The sequence below is a fragment of the Cervus canadensis genome, chromosome 6 (genome assembly GCF_019320065.1).
Source record: "Cervus canadensis isolate Bull #8, Minnesota chromosome 6, ASM1932006v1, whole genome shotgun sequence".
Classification (NCBI taxonomy): domain Eukaryota; kingdom Metazoa; phylum Chordata; class Mammalia; order Artiodactyla; family Cervidae; genus Cervus; species Cervus canadensis.
This window is the reverse complement of record NC_057391.1, coordinates 77078756-77104512: the sequence shown is the minus strand read 5'-3', so window position 1 is coordinate 77104512 and position 25757 is coordinate 77078756. Positions and strand designations below refer to the sequence as shown.

Sequence of the window (25757 nt, the reverse complement as noted above, 5' to 3'; positions counted from 1 at the left end):
GTCCATTGAGTCAGTGATGCCATCCAACCATCTCATCCTCTATCACCCCCTTCTCCTCCTGCCTTCAATCTTTCCCAGCATCAGGGTCTTTTCCAATGAGTTGGCTCTTCGCATCAGGTGGCCAAAGTATTGGAGCTTCAGCTTCAGCATCAGTCCTTTCAATGACTATTCAGGGTTGATCTCCTTTAGGATTGACTGGTTTGATCTCCTTGCAGTCCAAGGGACTCTCAAGAGTCTTCTCCAGCACTAGGAAATCTCAGCCCCCTTCTGCAGGGCTTGGCCTGTGGCTACTCTAGCTGTGTACTCAGGATGTCTCTTCTGAGCCTGCCTTCCCTGACCATTTGGGGTGGTCAGGTGTTCTTTCCCAACTAGCTATCCAGCACCCCCATCTCCTCCAGAGAGTGAAGTGTGGGGCATTAGAGGAGAGCTGTCCAGGTTGCCGTGAGCACTGCTCCCCCAGGGGTGAGCCCCCGCTGCCCCAGGGGGGTGCCCCCTTCTCTCTAATGGTTCTACCTGCCTGGCAGGAGCTGCGCACCTGGGAGGAGGAGCTGACGCGGGCCGCGCTCCAGCAGAAGAACCAGGAGGAGCTGCTGCGGCGCCGGGAGCAGGAGCTGGCCGAGCGGGAGATCGACATTCTGGAACGAGAGCTCAACATCATCATCCACCAGTTGTGCCAGGAGAAGCCCCGGGTTAAGAAGCGCAAGGGCAAGTTCAGGAAGAGCCGGCTGAAGCTCAAGGACGGAAATCGCATCAGCCTCCCTTCTGGTTGGTGCCCGGGGACCTGGGGGAGGGCTTCCCAGGTGGCGCTAGTGGTAAAGAACCCGCCTGCCAATGCAGGAGACGTAAGACCAGCGGGTTCGATCCCTGGGTCAGGAAGATCCCCTGGAGGAGGGCATGGCAACCCACTCCAGTATTCTCGCCTGGAGAATCCTCATAGACAGAGGAGCCTGGTGGGCTACAGTCCATGGGGTCACAAAGTCCATGGGCTTCAGTCCACGACTGAAGCGACTGAGCACGCATGAGCTGGGGGAAGTGCGAGTGGGCTGTGGGGCTCATGTGGCAGGGGGTCTGTGGGAACCAGGGACTGGGCTCAGAAATGTGAGACCCCGGGTTCCTTATGGAGCTGGTTGGAGACCCCAGGTTCTAGTCCAGGGAAAGCCTGGCCTGCTGAGAAGCTCCAACCTTCCAGGGGGATTTTGGAGTGTGACTGCACAGAGAACTGGAAGGCAAGGCCATGACTGTGGCCAGCCCGACAGGCAGGCATGGTCCGGTCTGCTAAAAAGCATGGCCGTGCATACAGGCAATTCTTACTATAGGAAAACCTGGAGAATGAAGATGTCATTGGGGTAAAAGAATCCCAGGGTGAGTGTGTGTATGTGCCTATGAGATAAGAAGACTCCTGGCTCTGCAAAATAACTCAGGGTTTCCATAATAATTAGTTCTCTGTGTGCACTTGAGATTAGGATGAATGTTTAAGAATTTGATTTACACATAACCTTTCAGAAAAACATTATTTGAGCAAAGGTACATTTGCAGTAGGTACCACCTTGGGAAAATGCAAAGAAATAAGAAACTATGAATTAGAGTCTCTGGAGTTTACGTACCCACGGAGGGAGGTGAGCATTCAAGTGTGTGTTTATGTAGATAAAAAAGTTCATTGTATTCTGAGCCTGTCAGTCCCCAGAAAGCAGGCTTATTAGAAGTGTAAGGAATCAAGGGAAAATAGTAAAATGGGAGCAGTAGTAGATGAGTTTAAGCACTGGGATGGTGGCTTAGGTATAGACGAGAATCCATTTAGTGAAATTCAGTGAGTGTTGCTACACATTTTTTTTTCAGGCAACACAGAGTCTTTAAGCATCTCTGGAGCAACACGTGCCAGCATCTTGATGTGTGCTAAGGAAGCAGATAGAAAAGCCATGGAGCCCACCTCCAGGGAGATCACCTTCTAGAGGGGAAACCTAGGTGCCAACAGGCAGATCTTTATGATAAGCCCTTCGATAGATGGGGAGAATGAATCCCAGAAACTCAGAGAATGTACATTTTATATTCCTCATGCTCTGATATAAATGCTTTTGGAATAAACCGGAATTTGGACCATTAACTGCATCTCCCTCATTTTCTCAGGTTCCATGTTACCCTGCACTTAATGAGAGGCATCGGTCTCCCTGGTTTGGTCCCTGAGTAAAGGAGATGTGTACTAATAGATTATATGAGACAGAGTAGTTTATGTATTTTATGTTAGATTTCCTAGAATAATCAACTGGGCTTCCCCAATGACTCAGTGCGTAAAGAAGCCACATGCCACTCACGAGACACAGGAGATGCGGGTTCTATCCCTGGGTTGGGAAGGTCCCCTGAAAAGGAAGTGGCAACCCACTCTAGCATTCTTACCTGAAAAATCCCATGGACAGAGGAACTTGGCGGGCTACAGTCCAAAGGGTCGCAAAGAGTCAAACACAACCAAGTGACTAAACACACATACACAGAATAATCGACAAGGTCTCATGATATTTAAAAAATTTATTCCCAGTAGGTACTTGCTACGTCTATGTACATTATATAGACAACTTTACGAAAACAGTCTAATGAAGTTCATTTGGGTAATGAAGCTTCTGTCTCTATATACATCCAACTGCCACATCCCAATGGGAAAAAGAAATGATTCTAAAAGAGAACGTTTCCCAGTTGAAAAGGAGCTCCGCAGGACATAGTGCCCATCCCTCAAGGCTGCCAGCAAGTGTCAGTTCTCTCATAGGAATTTTTTTAAATTGAAGTAGAGTTGATGTAAAATATTATATGAGTTTCAGGAGCACACATAATGACTCACCATTTTTAAAGGTTATATTCCATTCATAGTTGCTATAAAATATTGGCTGTATTTCCTGTTTGGGACCACATATCCCTGTTGTTTAGTTGTAGTGTCCAGCTCCTTTGTGACCCCGTGGACTGTAGCCCACCAGGCTCCTCTGTCCATGGGATTTCCCAGGCAAGAATACTGGAGTGGGTGGCCACTTCCTTCTCCAGGGGATCTTCGCAACCCAGAGATCGAACCTTGAGTTTCCTGCATTGGCAGGCAGATTCTCTACCACTGAGCCACCAGGGGAACCCATATATCCCTGTAGTTCATAAGAATTTGATGATGGGAAAATTCTAACACCCACATATCTGTTTGTCTTCCCCCAAGCAGATTTCCAGCACAAGTTCACGGTACAGGCCTCGCCCACCATGGATAAAAGGAAGAGTCTGATCAACAGCCGGTCCAGTCCTCCTGCGAGCCCCACCATCATCCCTCGCCTTCGTGCCATCCAGTGTAAGCCTGTTCCCCAAATTAGCTGGGGCCAGAACACACCAGGGCACCTGTCCCCTGCTCTGTCCAGCCACAGACTGATCAGGCTGGCTCCGTCATAACTCTGCCACCTCTCCTGGACAATATGTGTACACATGCATGTGTGTGAGAGCTTCCTAGGTGACGCTAGTGGTAAAGAACCCGCCTGCCAATGCAGGAGACCTCAGAGATACAGGTTCAGTCCCTGGGTTGGGAAGATCTCCTGGAGAAGGGCGTGGCAACCCACTCCAGTATTCTTGCCTGGAAAACCCCATGGACAGAGGAGCCTGGTGGGCTACAGTCCATAGTGTTGTAAAGACTCAGACATGACTAAAGTGACTTGGCACGCTTGCACTCACATATATATGCAGGCCCTTACCCACATTACCTCATCTCTCCATGAATTTGACCCTGCCTCCTCTACCTTTCACTATTAGCCAGATAACTGCAGAGGGGTTTGTGGGTGTTGGCGGGATCTTTAGTGAATTACTGAGTAATTTGGAATGTGATGAAGGTATCCTGGACTTGGGATCTGGTATATTTAGGACTTGGGACCTCTGCCATACTTGGGGCATCATGGTGTTTCTTTTGTCCATGCTTCCTAGGAAGGGGCTTTGTCAAAGTGTAGGTTCCAAGGTAAACTTGCCAAATACTTTACAATAGGCCAAATCTGAGCCCATTTTATTTTATGGTGGTGTTTATTAAAAAGAACTTATGCATACACAAGCATATATCCATATATTCCTAGTGTGTGGAAGGGAGAGGTTGAAGGGGCATATGCCCTAATTTAAAGATAGAGAGATTTCATCCCAAAACCAACCCCCCACCCCATCCCCAGGACCTGAATTTTTGGCTTTCCTTGAAAAATCAAGTCAAATCAGTGGATTCTTTTTTTCATGTGCTCTGTATTTTGCCTCAGTCCCATTAACTCTTTGTTTTTTGGTAACTGGCTCCCTCCACTCTCCCCTGGGGAAGGGAACAGCTACTCACTCCAGTACTCTTGCCTGGAGAATTCTATGGACAGAGGAACCTGATGGGCTACAGTCCATGGGGTTGTGGAGTCGAAGAAAACTGAGCAACTAATACACTCCTTCCATTCATTGATGATAAAAGGCCAGTCTCTGAAGAATTTGGGTTTCAGCCCTTGCTCTAAGGTGTCAGGGTCAGGAGAAGGTTCCTCCTCCCCTCTGTGTTATATTTCTCCAGGCCTGTTGCTTCCATTCCCTAACTTCCCTCTCCATAGTGCTGAACTCACTTCCTTGCTTTCCAGCACTTTCTTACCAAAATATCTTCACTTCCACATCATCGTTACTCCTTATCTCTCCCACCTACTTTCTCACCACCCCCCTCCTCCACATCATCCCCCAGGCCAATTCCCACCCACCCACCCCCAATAAAACACGTTCCCTAAGTCAGATCTGTTTGGAGCTCTGGTGACTGGCTCGCCAGAGTGTCCACCTTCCACTGGATTCGGAAGAATCTGGGTGGTTTTCCCACATTTGGCACTCTGAGGGCACAGAGTGAATGGTGGCTGGGAGCTCCCTTACATGCCTGGCAGGCTCTACTTGGGCACAGAGTTACTCACAAAGTCTGACTCCCCCACACCTGCAGCTCCAGTTACCTGAGCATGTGTGTCTGGCTGGGGAGAGGCTAGTTTAGGGGGACACCTCTCTGTTTTCCTAATCCCAGTTGACCTTTATTATTCACAGTGACACCAGGCGAAAGCAGCAAAACCTGGGGCCGGAGTTCTGTGGTCCCCAAGGAGGAGGGGGAGGAGGAGGAGAAGAGGGCCCCCAAGAAGAAGGGGCGGACGTGGGGGCCAAGTACACTTGGTCAGAAGGAGTTTGCCTCAGGAGACGAAGGGTAAGAGCCAGATGATGGGAAATCCTTTAAAAATGCGGCGTGAAATACCTTTTTCTCTGCTGTGTGTTTCACCTTGTTCAAAAAAATTACATGCCTCTTGATCTTTACAAGGTTTTCCAATCGCCTTGTTCCCTGAAACCTCCTAGTTCAGGAGTTGGCACAGTTTTTTTCATAAAGGGCCCGGTAAGAAGTATTTTAGGCTTTGTGGGCCATGTGGTCTCCGTAGTAACTACTCAGCCCCACGTGGTGGTAATGCAGAAGCAGCCACAGACCATGGACAATATGTGAGTGAATGAGCGTGGTTGCATTCCAGTAAAACTGAACAAAAACAAGTGATGGGCAGGATGTAGCTCATGAGTTAGTTTGCCAGCCCCTGGAGCATCCTGTTCAGAGTAGCAAGTAGCCCAAGCATTTGCCAGTTGCGAGGAGTTCTGCCTGAGTGTTTTACTTACACCTGGCTCTTGTCCTTAAAGCATCTGCCCAGAGGAGAGACAAGGAAAGGCGGGATGACAGGGCTCTTGAGCGGAGGCTTGTCCTGAACCAGAGGCAGGCAGAGCTACCCGGCCCTGGAGGTGCAGGCGGAGGTCACTCCAGGGCCACTAACCCTTCTCTATGAGCCCACCCCATAGCCACGCTGATGTGTGTGAGACCCCTCTGGACAAAGCACACAGCAGGCCCTGTTGCCTTGGATGTGCTTGTGTTTTCACTGTGGGTTTGTGGCCCACAGGTCCTGGTCTTTCACAGACCAGTTGATTGTAGTCTGGTAGTGAAGTGCACGAATGCTGACTCCAGGCTCCCGACTCCTCCACACCCAGCAGTGGGGTCTAATGTATCCTCATCTGTCAAATGGGGATTCTCTCCATACCCGTCTCAAGGAGTTGACCCTGAGTAAGCTTATCTTTGGGAAGTCCCTTAAAAGGTGGGCTAGCTCATAGTAAACTTATGTAAATAAACTTACGTAAATACTTGCTCTGATGATTCTTCCATGCTTCTCATGCAATTCTGCTTCACACTTGAAGAATGCACGTGATGGGGTATACTTCTTATTCTTGTGTTAGAATCTAGAACCATATTTCTTGACTTTTCCAAGTGTGAGGATAAGCAGCAGCCCTCTTCATCCTTTTTAGTGGCTTTCCAGAGAGCTTCTAAGGTTGACTATTAGACTTAAAGGTGCCTTCAACCTGTAACTGGCCTTGGCCTTGGTATTTCTCTGAATACTAAGATTTCATGTTCAAAATCTATTTCGCCATGTTAGAAGGTGAAAATAAGTTTTGGTTCATGAAGGCTTTGGAAGTCACTAGTTACTTTGGAACAGAAAATTTAGATATGTAGGGCAGGCCTCCCTAAGCTACAGTGTAAGAAATCAGTGATGGAGTCCCGTGGTTGCTCTGCTGTACTAAATTCTGGAAGTGCAAGCACTTCTCAGTCTGTCCCTTGAGCCTTGGCTGGAGTGGGGTTGAGCTGGGTCTGAGGAACGCAGTCACCCTGAGTCCCTTGGTATTTATGACATTAGTGTGATTCCAGGTAGGCTTTACCAGGTTGGCTACGGATCCCAACAGTCTCTCTGGTTGTTTCATTTCAACATATTTTTTGTCTTGCCAGTAAATTCACTGCATTTCAACATTACACAAAACATTAACTTTAGAATTTTCTTCCTCCTTACATAGATTTGCCCTCAAAACTTTTGAAGCAGTTCAAAATATGTGACTTAATTTTTCATGATTATCAATTCCTCTGAAGAAATAAAATCCACCCAGTCTTGGGAAAAGACTTAATGTTGGGAATTTTTGAGAGCTTCCATACGACACTATTTCTAATGTTAGTTCCTGTTGACTGAAGAAAATGTATAATGACAAAAAGCTGTACTGAAATCAGTAACATTAGGTGAATTTGCATCCCCATCCTTTTAAAAAAAACAGTATGTTTCTGTAGGAAACATATGCACAGTCTGTAATCAGCAGCTATCTATGGATTCACAGCCCCCCACTAATTAAGCTGTGGCTGCCCCTGGGATGTTTATCCCACAGATAGGGAGGTCGTGGACCTGTGACCATTCCAGCAGGGCCATCTTGTTATGATCCCTTCATGGGGTGGGCTTTGCATTCCGAACAAGGGGAGGGCAGCTGGCGATGTAACAGGAACCCAGCCTTGAGGGTTCTCAGGTGGGAGAGGCTGAGCGGCATGTATCCACTGTTGCCTGCTACTGATTCTCTTTATTCATTGAAGATCCCCTCAGAGACGGGAGAAAGCTAATGGTTTAAGTACCCCATCAGAGTCTCCACATTTCCACTTGGGGTGAGTCTGATCTTCACCACCTCATCACATGTACTATAATAATCCTCCTCCCCACCCCCGTTTCCTTGTCCTCACAGCACACCCTGCAGAATCAAGCCTCATTATTGCCAGGGCCATGCTGACTTTTTTTTTGGAAGCAGTACCATCGTGCACCTTGGGAAAATTCCTGTGTTGGTCCGACTTACATTTCCTCATTGCCCTGACCACTCCTGTTGTTAAGATTCTCCCAGCATCCTTCATTTTAGGCAGTCAGTACATGGCTGTTTATCCTTTGGTCTTCAGCACAGGCTTTGACTCTGATGATCTGAATTCCCTGGATCCAGAGCTGGAAGGGATTTATAAGATTTTCAGTCAGAAGTCTCAGGCTGTGGGTTTGGCAGCATGTTTCTCTCTGGCTGTGTATTTTGGTTGAAATCACTGATGTCTGGAATGTACTTTAACTCACTGGTATTTCTGATAGCACTTGAAACAGAGATCTGCAGGCAGGGGAAAAAGCTGGTCCTTCTCCCTCCCTGGAGATGGGCTGGGAAGAGTGGGCTTTAGTTGAATGGCTCTCTCTAGCTCTAAAATGAGAGCTGTCCCTGGTTATAATCCCAGTATCTCCTTGGCAATCATAGTCCACAGATTCCTCAGGCCTCCTTCACTGTTCTTTAGGAAAAAGACCAGTGCTTGAGGGCCTCTGATGCCCTGTCCTGTAAGAGGGTTGGTGGGGTACCCAGTCTGTGTCCTTGGAATTACTGACTTGCCACTGGGAGCTGATAACAGGGATTTGAAAGCCAGCTCCTGTCCTTTTCCTCTCCGTTCCCAGACAGGCCGAAGGTTCGAGTCCAGCCTTATGTACTACCCACATAGGTCTGTCCCAAAGTGCACTGGGTTGATGCAGCTTTTGTCGGTCGATTTTTGTATTTGAAACGTGGATGGCTTTGGAAGTTCCCTAAGCATGCCGGAGGCTTGGAAGGAGAAATTGAGAAGTGGTGTGAGTGGAGTGGCCTGGCCCATCTCTGTGAGCTCATTGCCCAGTGCTTGCCTTTGCACTGCACATCTCAGCATTGCCGTTTTTCTGATGTCACCGGTGTGTTGTATTATAGTCAGTGTCTGTGGCGTCTTGGCCTTTCCCTTAAGTTGGGCTTAGGCAAGACCCTGGCCAGGGCCGGGCAGTCCTCATTCCTTCTGTTCTCTTGCCAGCCTGCCCAGGAGGTCTTCCCACAGCTCCATGGCAGCATGTGAAGGGGTGTGTCCTGCCTCTGCTTTTCTGTCCCCAGAGCATGTGCACTTCTGTTAATGAGGCAGGTGGGCTCAGTAAGCTTTGTTGCCTGTACCCTGAGGCTCTTGGGCTTTGCTGTAATGAAGCAGACGGGGAGAGGCCCACGGAGCTGAGGGTAAGGGAGTAACCAGTTCTGACAGTTTCCTCCTTTCCTCTCGTTCAGCCTCAAGTCCCTGGTCGATGGATACAAACAGTGGTCGTCCAGTGCCCCCAACCTGGGGAAGGGCCCGAGGAGCAGTCCAGCCCTGCCAGGGTTCACCAGCCTTATGGAGATGGGTAAGCATTGCCTTTGTGTTAACCCTCCCCGATCCCTCAGGGAACTCTTGGCCAAGCTTCTTGGACTCTTTCAAGACCTCTAGCACTGCTTCACGGGGCTGTTTCCTCTTCTCCTCAATGCTTCTCCTGCACCCTTCCCTCTCAGTTCACTTTACACCCATTACAGGGAGTCTTCCCACATCACCACCGCTGCCGTGGAATCTGCCCTTGACCTCCTGTCCCAAGGGGCTCGTTAGAGTCTCCTTAGGGCAATGAGGCAGGGGGAGGTGTGGAATCAGGCACTTGCCTTTCCTGGGTCTGCTTCCTTGTATTTTAATGTGGGGAGTCCATAGGATGGGAGATGGTGATAGAACCCCAGTGTTCCTCCAAGGAAGCTCCTCCAGTGTTGCCCTGTGATTACTAAATGTGTAAGGCCTTCTCCAGGCTGTCTCTCAGAAAGTACTCCTCTCTCTAGAATTCCAAGGTCATAATAAGTCAGTCCATAGAGTAGATTGGCCTTCATCCATGCCGAGGATTCTAAGCCTTTGCAGGAAATGGGTCTTAAGAGAAGTCTGTAGGTTGTCAATTCTAGAAATTTAAGGTCCCTTCCCGTTTTTTTTTTTTTTTAATTAATTTTTATTGGAGTATAGTTGCTTTACAATGTTGTGTTGATTCCTGTGTATGTTAGTCGCTCAGTGGTGTCTGACTCTTTACGACCCCATGGAGCCCACCAGGCTCCTCTGTCCATGGGATTCTCCAGGCAAGAATACTGGAGTGGATTGCCATTTCCTTCTGACCCAGGGATCGAACCCGGGTCGCCTGCATTTCAGACAGATGCTTTACCATCTGAGCTACTAGGGAAGCCCAGTGTTAGCTCCACTGTACAGCAAAATGAATCAGCTCTACATATACATATATCCTGTCCCTTTTGAACTCCTTTCCCTTCCAGTTTCAAGTTGTAAAATAATTGATTTACCTGTTCTGGGAAACTGATGCTGCACTTCTATGACAGAAGGAGCAAATTGGCAGGTCCCCTTTCCTGCAAATAGGAAAACAGGCTCTGGGATGGAGAGTGACTTTCCTATGTTGGTCACTGTTGAGTGTGGAGGCGTGAAATCCGATCGGTTCCTGGTCCTGCACCCCTGATTATTCAACTTCTGGATCCCTAGCTCTAAGCCGGGGACCTGGGGTCGGGGAGAAGGACCAGATTTTTATTCCTGCCGCCTCAGTTCCCATCTTCTGTTCCCCCTCCACTCCTCTCGTCTTCTCAGAGGACGAGGACAGTGAAGGCCCACGGAGTGGGGAGAGTCGTCTCCCGCCGTCACCCAACCAGTCCTACCTCTGTATCCCGTTCCCTCGCGGGGAAGATGGGGATGGCCCCCTCAGCGACGGCGGTCACGAGGAGCCCACCCCGGTCAACTCGGCCACCAGTACCCCTCAGCTGACGCCAACCAACAGCCTCAAGCGGGGCGGCCCCCAGCACCGCCGCTGCGAGGTGGCTCTGCTCGGCTGCGGGGCCGTCCTCGCGGCCACGGGCCTCGGGTTTGACCTGCTGGAAGCTGGCAAGTGCCAGCTGCTGCCCCCGGAGGAGCCCGAGCCACCAGCCCGAGAGGAGAAGAAGAGGCGCGAGGGGCTCTTCCTGAGAGCCAGCCGGCCCCGCCGGAGCACCAGCCCCCCATCCCGGAAGCTCTTCAAGAAGGAGGAGCCCGTGCTGTTGCTAGGAGACCCCTCCGCCTCGCTGACGCTACTGTCTCTCTCCTCCATCTCGGAGTGCAACTCCACCCGCTCCCTGCTGAGATCCGACAGCGATGAGATCGTGGTGTACGAGATGCCCGTCAGCCCTGTGGAGGCCCCAGCCCTGAGCCCCTGCACCCGCAATCCCCTGGTCAACGTCCGAGTGGAGCGCTTCAAACGAGACCCGAAGCAGTCCCTGACCCCCACCCACGTCACCCTCACGGCCCCGGTGCAGCCCAGCGCCCACCGGCGGACTCCTTCCGACGGGGCCCTCAAGCCGGCTGCCCCTCCAGCCAGCAGGAGCCCCTCCTCCAGCAATGGGCTGAGTCCCAGCCCTGGAGCAGGTGAGGCCTGCCCTCCTCCTCCTCCTCCTCCTCCTTCCTCCTTTCCACCTTGGGGCCTCTCTCCCAGGAGTGAAGATATCAGGCCGACCTCCAGTTCCTCCTCTGACTCAACCAGTTGAGACAGGCTGCTCTGGGCCACAGGAGGGGACTAATATCTGTCCTTCCTGTGCCTCAGGGGGGCCTTCCCTGAAGAGGGGAAGCAGACAGACAGGATCTGGAGAGAATCCGACCGGGACTCCTGTGAGATGCTGGGGCCCTGGGTCTGGGAGTATGGGACAGTGCTTGCAGGTCGCAACAAGGGTAGGAGCCAGCTCTGTTTGTTCCCTGAAGAGAAGATTGCAAGTACAGGGAGGAATCCTGCCATGCACAGGAGGGTATTTTCTGCCTCCTAGCTAGGCTCTTGCCTCTCATTACAGTGTGAGTACAGAGGATGAGTGCAGACACACTCATAAGGCAGGCTTCCAGCCGGGCATCACACCCTGCATCGCTCACCCCTTACTCACACCTGACTCCCAGACGTGGACATGCGTTCAGGTGATCTGCTGTGCCGCTGCACATCCTGTCCTCCTCTGGCTGACATCTGAGTCACCTGAGCATACACTCTCACTCCCGCCCCATCCCTTGCTCCCTGGAAGACCTCCATCTGACATAAAAACCACCTGAAATCCCATAGGAGGAGAGGGTGTGGCCATACCCTTTCGTGAGACTCGAATATGAGTGATAGCTGTACTTTCCTACTCAGCTTGCCCTTCTGCTCAGATGTTTTTGTTCAAATCAGACATGTGGCCTCTTTGGAGAAAGAGACCCCCAGATGACTAGTCTTTAGGTTTCTGATACCTGCTTTGTCCTTGTCGTGCATGCTAAGTCACTTCAGTCATGTCCGACTCTGCAACCCTATGGACCATAGCTCACCAGGCTCCTCTGTCCACGGGATTCTCCAGGCAAGAATACTAGAGTGGGTTGCCATGCCCTCCTCCAGGGGATCTTCCTGACCCAGGAATTGAACCTGCATCTCTTATGTCTCCTGTATCGGCAGGCGGGTTCTTTACCACGAGCACCACCGGGAAAGCCCTTGTTCTTGTCACATGTTTATTAAATGGATGAACTGAGAATGAAAGACATTTCCTTAAGTTGTTTCATTACAGATATGACCTCATGTGTCCCATTATTATAAGATACAGGGACCACAGTCTGTGCCCTGGATATGGTCTGTAGTTCAGTTACACCCCCAGTGCCTGCCAACACACTGCGTGACACATAGTAGGTGCTCACTTCTCAAGTTATCCCAGGTGGTCAGGGCCATGGTGGGGGGGTGGGGGCGGGGAGTAAGTGGGGTGCGTGGCCCATGAGTGTGGTCCGTCACCTGATACCTCTCCCTTTGTCTCTTGGACCAGGAATGTTGAAAACACCCAGCCCCAGCCGAGACCCCGGTGAATTCCCCCGTCTCCCTGACCCCAATGTGGTCTTTCCCCCGACCCCAAGGCGTTGGAACACCCAGCAGGACTCTACCTTGGAGAGACCCAAGACTCTGGAGTTTCTGCCTCGGCCTCGTCCTTCGGCCAACCGGCAACGGCTGGACCCTTGGTGGTTTGTGTCCCCCAGCCACGCCCGTAGCGCCTCCCCGGCCAACAGCTCCAGCACAGAGACGCCCAGCAACCTGGACTCCTGCTTGGCCAGCAGCAGCAGCACCGTGGAGGAGCGGCCGGGCCTGCCAGCCCTGCTCCCGTTCCAGGCGGGGCCGCTGCCGCCCGCCGAGCGGACGCTTCTGGACCTGGATGCGGAGGGCCAGAGTCAGGACAGCACTGTGCCGCTGTGCAGAGCCGAACTGAACACACACAGGCCTGCCCCTTATGAGATCCAGCAAGAGTTCTGGTCTTAGCACGCGAAGGATTGAGGGCGGGCAAGGGGGGACGCGGGAGGAGAGGGGGAGGGGAGCTGGCTGGCACAGCCCTTTCTCAGAGTTGGACCTCCCTGAGCCTCCCGCCCTGCTTCTTGCACTGATAATGCACTTTGAAGATGGAAGGGATGGAAGCAGGGCCCCTTCAGAGGGCTTCTCACCCTGCAGGGCCCTTCTGCCCAGGTCTGCTGGAGGGGCTGTGGCCGTCAGCTCTGGCTGTGTAGGGGAGGGAGGGGTGCGTGCATGTCCCCCACCCTCCACAGTCTTCCTCGCCTTCAGGGTGACTCTGCAGAGTCACTCAGCCGAATCTGTCTGCTGCTCCCTCTCTTCAGCCCCCCAGAGGGTGCCCTCCTGGGGTCCCTCTGTTAGCCCTGAGTTCAGCCTTCCCAAACGCCCAGTATTGGATGGTCTCTGGTTGATTTTGCTCCTCTTCCACATGCTTGCCCGAAACTCACGAATGAGAATCTCATTTGGTGTGAGCTGTGAGCTTCTCTGTGTCCTAAGCCCTATGGTGCCAGCTGGAGGATGGAAGGCAGAGTGCCCCCACGTTGGGCACAGGAATTGAGGGAGCTGGGACCACCTTCTGCACTTCCGTGCACCCCCACTTCTTTATTTGAGCCTCCCAGTGGTATAGGACCTGCCTCCATGAGAAGTGGGAAGAGGGGGGAGTTAAGAAATACAGTGGAGTTGCAGTAAAGAGGGTAACAGAGTCTGTCTGTCCTCGTTCCTTTTATAAACACTCAAAGAAGGGCAGAAACCAGCATGTGTTGACAGCACCCGTCTCCTACCTGGGGGTCCAGACGTGGTCAGACCCGATTCTGATAAAAACATGCGCTCATCCCGGGAATCGCCCGGGGAGGCTCAATCTCTGGTGTCAGTTCTGAAACCAGAGACAAAGTTCCTGTGTTTGCCCCTTTTGTCATCTGATCTGTGTGTGTCTTCCTTTGCCTTGATCTGCCCTCCAGTCCCTGGCATTAGTGGATTTGGGGTTACATATTTGGTGGGGAGGTATCTCTACCATGCACCAGAATAGCATATAGAAGCAGGTCCTAAACACTGGGAGTTGGAGCTGTGGGGCTTCCCGCTCACCCATCATCATTCTGCAATGCCCTTAAGTAAAACTGAGCCCTTAGTAGTTCCTTGCGTGAATGGATGTGGTGAGTGACGATACCGGTAAGGTGCTCTGTGAGCCCCTCATGTACCCTCAGCTTCAAGTCCCGAGTGTTGGAGACTGACTAGGACCTCTTGGCTCCATGCAGGGGTCGCCCCTGCTGCTGGGCTCCAGACCATGAGTTGGATAGGAAGGAGCAGAAGCCAATCCTGACTTTTCTGGAATTCATTTCCTGGACTTGAATGTTGAGCTTCTAGAGCTTTCTCACACAGGTCTCTACTCTTCCTCTTACCCTGAGGCTCCTGAGGCAAGTGTGAACGGTTGTCTTTGAGTGGGGACAACGACTTAACAGGAGTAGAGTCCTTAGTTCACACTCGTCCCGGCCCCAGACTCTCTGCGTCACTCCCCCGTCGTTTATCCTGGACTGTTTCTCTGCAGACTTTGGCAGCCCACCTGCTGGTTCCTTGCGTTTGCTGCCCGGGTACAGGACAGGAGACCAGCGATGTTGGCACAAGTGATGGATTTGGTCACTGCTCTCTCTGTGACTATGCTAGAAGTCCTGCCCTGAGGATGACAAAATGAATGACCTTGGTTTTCAAGTTATTCCTTGTTTTACGAGCCCACTGGCAGGCACTTAGGTTCAAGGGCCCCACCTACTTTTGGGTGGGGAGGCACTGTTGGTTTTGTTGCCCAGGGTTCTACTGTCGCGTCTCATTTCTTTGTTCAGCGAAGACAGTCCGAAAGAGATGATTTTTGCCCCCGACCCCACTCCTTGGCTAGAGGGGGTGGGGTTGGGGGGATGGTGCTTGAATCCCATCAGCTCAGCCAACCAAGTGGCTGCTCTTCATTCTCAGATGGCCTGTGTCCTTTCCCAGGACTCTCCATGGCCCCAGGCCCTAAGCCACCTTCACATATCTAAACCCTGGTCCTCTGGTGGGTGCAGCCTACAGTGTAGTCCAGACCACCCTGGCTCTGGCCAGCGCTCTGGAATGAGGCAAGGAGTCTTTGCTCATTTTCTGCTTTTTGTCATTTTGTCTAGATTAAACCCTTGCCACTGGGTGACAGCTTGAACCCGTTGCTTCCTCATTCACCAAGGGGATGACAAGGGAAGGCAGGGGCTCTACTGTGGGAGGAGCTCTGCCTACAAGAGGCAGAAGCAGGGTTATTCTGAAGATGCATCTGTGGGCTTCCATGACGATGGAGGACTTTCCATCTCTCAGCTCCTTCAAACTGGGTCTCTGAGGGGCCCCCATCTGCCACTCTGTCTGTCTCTCTGGGGCAAGGCTTGGGTGGGATAGGATCCTATAGAATAAGGTTTGGGTTGCCCCCCTTTCCCCTTTCCTTGGACACTTTCCACTGCTTTTGGCCGGTGCGCCTTCATGGAAGATGGTGATAGAAAGCAGATACTGCTCTTTGCCCCTCTGGCTTCTTCAGTTCATTCCAATGATTCTACATAGGATTGTCTTCTGTCTTTGGGGATCCAGGTCACTGCCAGGGTCTGAATAGGTGTCCCAGTTATTTTCATATGTTATGTCTAAGAGGCTTTGAAGGATGCTCTTAGCTTCACATCCTTTAGTATCGGGGGAGTCTATAGTGATGATGATGGTGATGGTAACTGACATTTGGATGACTCAGAATAGTGCTAACCCTTCCTCCTAACCTTTACAAAAGTACATTATTTGCTTCTACCTTTGATATACTTGATGGTAGAGAAGGGAAAATGCTTAAAGGTGAAGATCGAAGTGAAGAGAAGTCAATAAGCTGCTTGGACCGATTGCTGAGTTGGGCACCTGGCTCTGAGACTGAATGCATTGGCTGTGTTCTCTGTTCTGCTTTTGCTGTCTGACCTCGGACTTGTCTCTTAGTCCCTCTCAGATTTCCTTCCTGTAAGAGCAGCCGTCACCTGCTTCCCTTACAAGGGCAAAAGAGCGTGTATCAGAGCAGGTCCGAGAAGCCCGTGGCTCCCAGCCAGCGAACAGGACAAACTGCTGAAGTTGACGGTGTAGTCCCCAGCACCTCTGCCTCTAGGGGACTTGCCTTCTTCCTCTGGCTTCTGGAAGAGGCAAGATTTGGAGTTGGCCTAATGACTAATGGGGACAGTGGTCAGGCACATGCTTTTCTCCTGTACTTATGTGGCACCTGGTGTTTACAAGCATCGCTCCTAATTCCCCCACTTAAGTTGTTAGGCTAATCATCCCTACCATGAGTGTCTTATGGAGCAGGAAGTGGGAGACAGGGAGCTGGAGTCAGCACCAAAATGATGATTTAGGGCCTCTCGTTTCTTTGAGTCATTTCCCAGAGTCTGATGTGTTTTGAGGCAGGAATCAGGCTAGTTCCTGAAACAATCTTTGGGAAAGGCTCTGCTGGCCCATGGGACACATGTCGTGGTGGGGGCTTCATCACAAGACTGCTTTTCCCGTAGACCACAGTTGCTCAGGACACAAGTCACCCCAAGAGCATCTAGGCCTGATACCGTGTCAGCATTCTTGCTCACAGGCCCCTGTGAGAGACTCCTTCCCGCCCCCCTCCCCTAGAAGGAAGGAACCCCCTCTTGAGCATTCTTAACTCTTCAAAATACAGAGCCGCGGGTATTAAAGGATGGCTGTGAGTGGTACACTGTGGGACTGGTACGTCCGTGCGATGTGGCAGACCCCTCTGTGAATGCAGAACCTTGACCATTTCCACACATGTCTCATTTAGTCCACCTCTTTGACTCAAGCTTGTGAGGGCAGGTCAGAAACACTGCTGTCTCTTAAAGAATTTCGGGGAGGGGGCAGGTGCTCCCGCTTCTGTAGTGCCAGGCTTTTGCGAGGTCTCTGCCGGAGACTGTGGACTGGGGTCAGGGGAGAGCCGCCCATGGTGCCTTGTAAGGGGAAGGGGCGGCAGGAAACTGGTGATCACAGCTACCCACCCACTAGTGTGATGTCACACACGTCTCTCCCTCTCTCTGGATGTCTGAGCCCAGCTGTGAGCCTGGGGTGATGCTGCCTTCCCCACCTGTAGCAAGAGACCTTTCTAGCTTAAAAGTCTGTAGTCCCAGGGCCCCTGTTCCAGCACTGATAAGCCTCCCTTGGCTGGGTTGCTTCCCTTTGTAGAGGACTCTGTGTGTGTGTGTGTGTGTGTGTGTGTGTGTGTATGTGTTTGAAAGTCAAATATTGGCAGTCTCGTGTGGTTTGACTGACTAGACCACCTGCTTCTCTCCTTGGCTTCAGGCCTGAGATGCCTTCTTGTCAAGTCACAGCTATTATGAGGAACAGATTCCCAAATGTCTCTCTTTGGTCAGACGTATCATTGTTTTCTTAGATCAGGAATTCAAATGAGTAAAACTCCACATCAGAAGGGGAAACCCTCCACTGCTTCCAGGGAGGCCTCATTCTTGGCTGTGCCCTGGCCTTGCTGCCTGGCACCCACCACCGCAGTCACTGGCTTTGGAAGGGCAGGAGGCAGAAACTGGAATCCTAGCTGATTAAGGCTAATTAACAGGGGTTAGGTGTCTAATTAGCCTGACCTGGCCCTGTGTTTCTGGTTGGCCCTATGGCCTGGGTAAGCCTCACATTCACTTAGATTATTTTCCATTTGTCCTGATGCACTATTGACAGGCTTCACTCCCTCCTTTGTCCATTTCAGATCTTGGGCCCTAGGGGAGCACCCTGGCCTCCCAAGGCTGCTCAGGGAGCCATGATTTGTTCTGAAGGTTGGGCTGCTCCGTGATCTGGAGCCAGTAGGACTGGTCCTTCCTGATTGTTCTTGGCTGTGGTTCTCTGCATCTCCTGCCCATGGCCTGGCGTTGGGTCTTTCACTCATGACCACAGCTGGAAATAGAGAAGTGTCTCAGGGCCCAGCTGTTGGCAGAGCCAGGAGCTTGTCTACTCCTCTCTTTGTTTCTTTTGGAAACAGACTTGCCTTTCCCCTGACCCAGTCTCCCTCTTGACTAGTCTGATCCACCCTCCCCGCAAACACCCACAATCTAGTTTTACCTGCCTGATGGGCAGGCATGAACCTGGCAACTAGGTAGGAATCTCAGGACGGACACCAGAGTACAGTGCCAGAGGTTCAGAGACAGGCCTTTCCTGTTGGATTGCGTTGGGTGGACGTCCAGGAAACCCAACGTCAGAACCCAGAGGTCAGATTGGTTTATCTAGAGGGGTCCTGGTAGATGATGGCCCCACAGATATAGTGGTCTTTCTCTACACTTCCTGAAGTCTAAAACCAAGTTTCATAAGTATTGGGTTGGCCAAAAAGTTAGGGTTTTTCTGTAAAATATGGAAAATGCGAACGAACTTTCTGGCCAGTCCAATAACCTGTTGCCCGTGTTCCTGAAACCTTTCACATCTAACTACTTGCTTTGAGAGATTCTGACATTTAAAAAAATTTTGAATTTGTGTTCATCATGAATTTTTCATTAATTTCAATTTTTAAAAGTACTGCTTTGAAATATGATTCATCTGGATAGCAGAGGGGTTTTTTGTGACCCCTTAAATTTTACATCCAAGGCGAGTTGCCTCACCTTATCCTGGTCTCAGCTCTGCCTGCCCCTCACCTGAACATGCTGAGGGCAGAACTGTGAGGTAGGCTTAGGTCTTTTCTGGTCTTCTTTCCTTTCAGGTTCTGAGTTGGGTGGTGACCCTGGAAGTGTTTGCATAGGAATGTGTTGACTTAACAGCAGTGAAACACCAGAGGGCAGTTTTCAGCCTTGGGGGTGACTTTTCCGGGATGTCCCCTAGCTGCCTGTCAGCCTCTCTGAAACCCTGAGGCCACTTAGAGAAGTGCCTGTGTAAAGGGAAGGGATTATAGTGGGAAGGATGCTTCAGAGTCTCCATCTGAAAACTCTTGGGATATCTTTGAACCTTCAGAGAAGTGAATAAACCATTTTCCCAGTTCCAGAAAGGACAGAAATGAACAGAGGCATTTTTTACTCCCTTCCACAGGCTCTCTATTGCCTGGCCCTCAGTGACCTTCATAATGTCAGCCATCACGTCACCTCCATCGGTATCCTTTTCACTACTGTTATTATTCTCTGTCATCTTTATTTTACTTATCTTTCCCTCCAGTTCCAGAGGCCATGCTGGCTATGGCTCTTTGCTTCATCACTGTCAGAATGAGGCATGGGTTCATCCTGGTCTGGGTATGAGGACTAACAATAAATTATTTGAAACCATTATATTTCTGGTGAGTAGTGCTGTCCTGAAAGTGTATATTCTTTTCTTTTCTTTCTTTTTGACTCAGTTACCCTGGGGGTGGGGTGGGAGTATATTACCTCCAACTAAGAATGTGGAAACCGAGGCTCAGATGGTTATAGGCCCAAGGTCACTCAGCTAGGAAGGAGTGTTGCTGATCTGTTGGCTCCAAAGTCTTCTCTTGTTTTCTCTTGAGTGCATTTTAGACCACTGTTTAGACAATCTGGAGGTAAAGTCAGCCTAGCTTAGGTCCAGCGAGGCTCTGAGATGGTTCTCTATCCAAGGAGGAGTTGTCCTGTGCCTAATCTACCACCAGCCTCTGAGACTGGAGACACCCGACAGGGCTTGCCATCTCCCTGGAGCTCAGCCGACCTCCTCTCTGCACCTGCTACTTCCTTCTCCTTCGTTTCCTCTTCATGATTGTTCAGGGGGTGTTGAATGTGTCAGTCGCGTAGCTCTTCTCCCAGGATCACTGAAGGCCTATGGGCTGTCACTTCTCTTTCCAGCCCACAGTTGCCCCATGACTGACCACTCTTTACTGCAGCTTCAACCCACATCCCTCTGGGCCTCTCGAGTTTGGAAGCCTTATTGTAGCTCCTCTTGGGAACTTGAAATCAGGCTTTTGCCTTTTTATTGTATCAAATCACATGCCCTTGTTACCCAGTTGTGGCAAAGAAGGAAGGTGATGAACTTGTCCACTTCTTCCTCTAATCCTCCTCACTCCCCCCGGTAAACACACACACTCCTGCTCACATAGTCACACTCACACTCACACATGCTCACACGCACATACCTGCAGATTTAGTCTGAGACTGTATCAGTATTTTCTAGGGAGGTTAAGGAAAGGAGCTGGAGATGGGTTTTATTTAACTCACAGAAAACCTTTCTTTGGGATTTTCCTCCCCGTTAGAGCCTTTGAGTCTAGGTAAAGTGGAAGTTCACATACCCCGCTGGTTTTGTTCCTTTGTGTGTAGCTCCTAATTTTCATTCCCCAGCCTTCCCTGCTCCAGTGTTCTGTCCATGCGTGCTGACCTTGTGTCCTTGAATTCCCATTTTGCTTTGGGATTTAAGTTATTATAATTTGTCAACAATATTTAAAAATAGAAAAGTCCTGAAGGAAACTTATCAGGTTCTTTTCTTTGGCTTTTTTTTTTTTTTCAAGGTACTGTAAATTGTTAACTAGGGATGCCAAGCAGGCTTGGTTCAATGGCTAAACCTCTTATCGTATTACAGCGTAAGGCTGATCTCAGCCTGGTCTCACCACCAGAGCACACACAGACTTGAATAAAACTGTTACAATCATGACTTTTGGTTTGCTGTGGTGCTTTGTAAACTTGTCCTTTTCCCTCTTTTCTTCGTAAGTACACTAGATGTCCAAGTAACTGACTGTTTCTTGAGGACTGCCATATGTAGGGATAAAATAATTGGAGAGAGGGGTAGATATGGTGCAGGAAAGAGGAGGTAGGTGAGGAACCTCCTTGAAGATTCTAGAGACCCCCCCAACTGGACCATGGAGGCCCACCAACAGGTGCCTACCCACACAGTTCAGTCTCTTTGCACACTGACTTTGCCCAGGCAGTGAATTTTGGCTTTCAGAACTCCTAGCAAGTATGTGCTGTCTCGCCCACTATCACTGTCCACCCTGACGTTCCCGGCGAAGCTGGGAATGTGACTGAGAGGACAAACGCCAGTGGAGCCGTGCACTTGTGGACAAGGTTTGCCAGCTGTGAGTCGTGGGTTCCTTGTGGCCTTGATACTCTGGATGGCCCTTGCCAGCTGTGTGACCTTGGACAAGCCACTTAATCTCTGGGTCTCTTCTGGAGCAAGCTCACCACAAAGCAGCCTTTGTGCTCACTTTCCGTGACTGTGCATTGGGTGAGGCTGAGGGTGAAAACAGACAGAAGAATTTTGTTTGGGGCCATTCTTTAGTCCATACTGTTTCTCATCACTCAGCTGCATGTGGAAAAGCGGCTTCTGAACTTCCATGTTGACCCGCTCATGCTTTAACACCTCGACCTTCACTCACTTCATACCTCTTAGCCCCTTTCTCTGCTACCTGGGGAGGGTGTCTGGGGTGGATGCTAGATTCTTAGACTGAGGAGAAAGATGACCTGGTGCTGAACTTCAAAGTTGGTTTGACCAGAGCCATATGACTTTTGTCAGGCTGACTGGGCAAAGATGAAAAATGGACTCAACTCCTTGTTCAAAAAAAATGCTATGAGAGACATATGTATATAAATTGCTCCATGTTTCTGCAGAGCAGTTTGATCTTGTGGCATTAATTCTATAACATGGACTCAGAAATTTCATTTAGTAACAACAACTAGCTACAGTGTACCAAGCCTTGTACTGTCTTGACCTGCATTATCTCATTTACAACATCTCAGCATCCTAAGAGTAGATCCCATTATTCTCTCCATTTTATACTGAGAAAAATGAAGACTGAAGTCAAGGAACAGGCCCAAGGCCACAGAACTATCAAACAGTGCAGCTGGGCTTTGTCTGGTTCTAGCTTCTGCTTTCATATCATAAGAATGAGTCAGATGCAGGCAAAGACTTGTTTACAGGTCATCTCAGTGTTATTTACAGGAGGTTTCTAGTGACTACAAATGACCCAAACAAGATTTTGGGGGTCTACTTCTACCCTCTTCCTCGGTCAACATGGAATCTAAGAATATGAGAGCATGTTTCTAATTACAAATTAAAAACAGTTTAGGCTGATTCATGTCAATGTATGACAAAACCCACTGCAATGTTGCGAAGTAATTAGCCTCCAACTAATAAAAATAATTGAAAAAAAAAAAAACAAAAAAAAATAAAAATAAAAACAGTTTAAATGTCTGGCAACAGGGGGTTGCTTAAACTTTCCGTCTCTGCAAGGCATTTATTGAATATCTTTGTGCCAGGTGCCAGCTGGACACTGGAGATTTACAGCTTGTTCAGATACAGGCCAGTTCTGCAAGACTTTGTGGTCTGCTAGAAGAGACTGAAATATACAGACACCTGTTTAAGGTGGTCAGTGTTATGATGGTCCTATAGGAACACCATGGATTGGCATTAGCCTGAGCTGGGGCTTCACAGACCTCACCGAGGTGGTGACATCTGAGTTGAGTCTTAAGGGATGGTGGAGCACAAAGGCATGAGATGGCTTTGTCTCACAGCAAGCAGTACACACCTGTCTCTTTCTTGTGGGAAAGTGACCCCAGGTGATACCTCACACTAAGTTCTGATTTTATGATTCAACCATATGTGAGGTATTGTAGCCATTAAAATCAGATTGTTCAAGAATAATTAAGAAAATAGGGAAGCATTCAAAAGTTAAAAGGCAGGATACCAAAAACTTCAAAAATAACTTGATCCCAATACAGAAAATATACTTCCTTTCCCTTTCCATCTTTTAAAAAAATTCCCTTTGATAAGCATAAGTAAAAGATGGAAAGATAGTCATTATTTATGTCTCTATGGAGAGGTATTATGGATAACCTAAAAATGTTCTTTACTTTCAAAACTTTTAAGGCCTTTTTCAAAGAATATATGTTCACTTTACAGTCAGCAAAACAAGGATGACTGTAGTAGTTTGGGGGTACTTCCTCATGATCCCAGGGGTCTCTGCAGATGTTCCACAGGTCCCTTGCTTTGAGGCTGACCCCCCTGTGCCTAGTAACACAGCAAGGTAACTGCACAAGCCCTGCTCTTGGAAGATGAAATTGGTGCTGGGGCCAGGGGCAGCTTCCCGGTCCAAATGGAATCTCTTCTCTTCCTTACCCCTTTCCTCATCATTTCCTCCCAATGGAGAGATGGTGCTGGACTGGTGAGCCACCTGAAAAATGCAAGGAAAACCTGGTGAGGAGACGTGAAGAAAGTCCTAAGAGAGAAGGTACATGGAGGTCTTTGTCTGGTTGTGGATGGGCCTGTCATGCACTCTTCAGCTTGCAACATGTAGACACACCCCTCCATGAAAGGAGCTGGGCTGGGCCAAGGTACACCACACCCTGTTTAGCTGATGATGGAATGTGCTTCATTCAAGGCTGGGATGTGCTAATCCTCTGAGCCCTCCAGTCCCCACCCAATCTAGTCTGACCAGCTCAAGTTGGAGAACATGTTCTGGGATAGGGGCAAGGGGTAGTGGTGGTGAAGAGTGGGCTTCTGCACTCTGCCCTGCCTCTCCTCTCAGAAACGGGTCACACTGCAGCTACCCAGCTGGGAGGGCCTCTTGTGCAGTCTCAGTGGTGGGCACTGGGGACTTCTCTGTGAAACGGGTAAGGGGGAGGGTTAGGACAACAGATCATCCCTAGCAAATATGCTCACGAAATACAGGTCTGATCATGTTACACCCTAAGGTCTGTAGGAGAAGATTCACATTCTTTAGCATGGCCTTGAGGGCCCTTCCCATGGAAATGATGGGACCAGATGCCATGATCTTAGTGTTCTGAATGTTGAGCTTTAAGCCAACTTTTTCACTCTCCTCTTTCCCTTTCATCAAGAGGCTCTTTAGTTCGTCTTCACTTTCTGCCATAAGGGTGGTGTCATCTGCATATCTGAGGTTATTGATATTTCTCCCTGCAATCTTGATTCCTGCTTGTGCTTCATCCAGCCCAGCGTTTCTCATGATGTACTCTGCATATAAGTTAAATAAGCAGGGTGGCAATATACAGCCTTGACATACTCCTTTTCCTATTTGGAACCAGTCTGTTGTTCCATGTCCATTCTAACTGTTGCTTCCTGACCTGCATATAGGTTTCTCAAGAGGCAGGTCAGGTGGTCTGGTATTCCCATCTCTTTCAGAATTTTCCACAGTTTATTGTGATCCACACAGTCGAAGGCTTTGGCATAGTCAATAAAGCAGAAATAGATGTTTTTCTGGAACTCTCTTGCCTTTTTCGATGAGCCAGCAGATGTGGCAATTTGATTTCTGGTTCCTCTGCCTTTTCTAAAACCAGCTTGAACATCTGGAAGTTCATGGTTCACGTATTGCTGAAGCCTGGCTTGGAGAATTTTGAGCATTACATTACTAGTGTGTGAGATGAGTGCAATTGTGTGGTAGTTTGAGCATTCTTTGGCATTGCCTTTTTTAGGGATTTGAATGAAAATTGACCTTTTCCAGTCCTGTGGCCACTGCTGAGTTTTCCAAATTTGCTGGCATATTGAGTGCAGCACTTTCACAGCATCATCTTTCGGGATTGGAAATAGCTCAACTGGAATTCTGTCACCTCCACTAGCTTTGTTTGTAGTGATGCTTTCTAAGGCCCACTTGACTTCACATTCCAGGATGTCTGGCTCTAGGTGAGTGATCACACTATGGTGATTATCTGGGTCGTGAAGATCTTTTTTGTACAGTTCTTCTGTGTATTCTTGCCACCTCTTCTTAATATCTTCTGCTTCTGTTAGGTCCATACCATTCCTGTCCTTTATCGAACCCATCTTTGCATGAAATGTCCCCTTGGTATCTCTAATTTTCTTGAAGAGATCTCTAGTCTTTCCCATTCTGTTGTTTTCCTCTATTTCTTTGCACTGATCGCTGAGGAAGGCTTTCTTATCTCTCCTTGCTATTCTTTGGAACTCTGCATTCAAATGAGAATATCTTTCCTTTTCTCCTCTTGCTTTTTGTCCTTCTTTTTCAAACAGCTATTTGTAAGGCTCTATATTTTGCCTTTTTGCATTCTTTCCATGGGAATGGGTCTGTCTGTTGTTAGTATGTTATGTCCATAGTTCATCAGGCATGTATATACCTTAAATCTATTTCTCACTTCCACTGTATAAGTCTAGGATTTGATTTAGGTCATACTGAAGGTCCTAGTGTTATATATTCCCTACTTTCTTTATATATAATTTGGCATAAGGTTCATGAATCGAGCCACAGTCAGCTCCTAGTCTTGTTATATAGATAGAGAGATATAGAGCTCTCCATCTTTGGATGCAAGAATAAACAATAACTGGTTTTTGGTGTTGAACCATTTGGTGATGTCATGTGTAGAGTCTTCTAATGATGTGTTGGAGAGAGTATTATAGATATGACGTGCGTTCTTCTTGGCATCTATTAGCCTTTGTATATTATTCCGTACTCCAAGGCCCAAATTTGCCTGTTACTAAAAGATAGATTATATACTTGATTCCTACTTTAATAGATTTATAAATGAAAAGGACATTCTTTTTTGGGTGTTGTTCTAAAGGATAGATATATATATAAAAACCATTCAGCCTTCAGCTTCTTCAGCATTACTGAGTCTGGGCAGGCTTGGATTACCGTGATATTGAATGGTTTGCCTTGAACACAGATCATCTCTCATTTTTGAGATTGCATCCAGATGCATTATTGAGATTTATGTTGACCATATGGCTACTCCATTATTCTAAAGGATCTGCCCACAGTAGTAGATATAATGGTCATCTGAGTTAAATTCACCCATTCCAGTCCATTTTAGTTCACTGATTCCTAGAATGTTGACATTCACTCTTGTCCTCTCCTGCTTGACCACTTCCAATTTGCCTTGA

General features: G+C 49.1%; 1 protein-coding gene across 2 annotated transcripts in view; it reads left to right on the top strand.

The window, feature by feature from the left end:
• Positions 1 to 20570, top strand: part of MAP3K9 (mitogen-activated protein kinase kinase kinase 9) — an 83201-nt gene extending 62631 nt beyond the window's left edge. The window contains exons 6-12 of one of the 2 annotated variants that reach the window (XM_043472426.1): positions 525 to 765; positions 3188 to 3310; positions 5035 to 5188; positions 7415 to 7483; positions 8911 to 9023; positions 10274 to 11080; positions 12475 to 20570. In XM_043472426.1, coding sequence (XP_043328361.1) covers positions 525 to 765; positions 3188 to 3310; positions 5035 to 5188; positions 7415 to 7483; positions 8911 to 9023; positions 10274 to 11080; positions 12475 to 12959 — 1992 coding nt within the window. In that variant the 3' untranslated portion in view covers positions 12960 to 20570. The remainder of the gene's footprint in view (positions 1 to 524; positions 766 to 3187; positions 3311 to 5034; positions 5189 to 7414; positions 7484 to 8910; positions 9024 to 10273; positions 11081 to 12474) is intronic. The other variant, XM_043472428.1, reaches the window with a different exon arrangement.
• The last annotated feature ends 5187 nt before the right edge of the window (positions 20571 to 25757 follow it).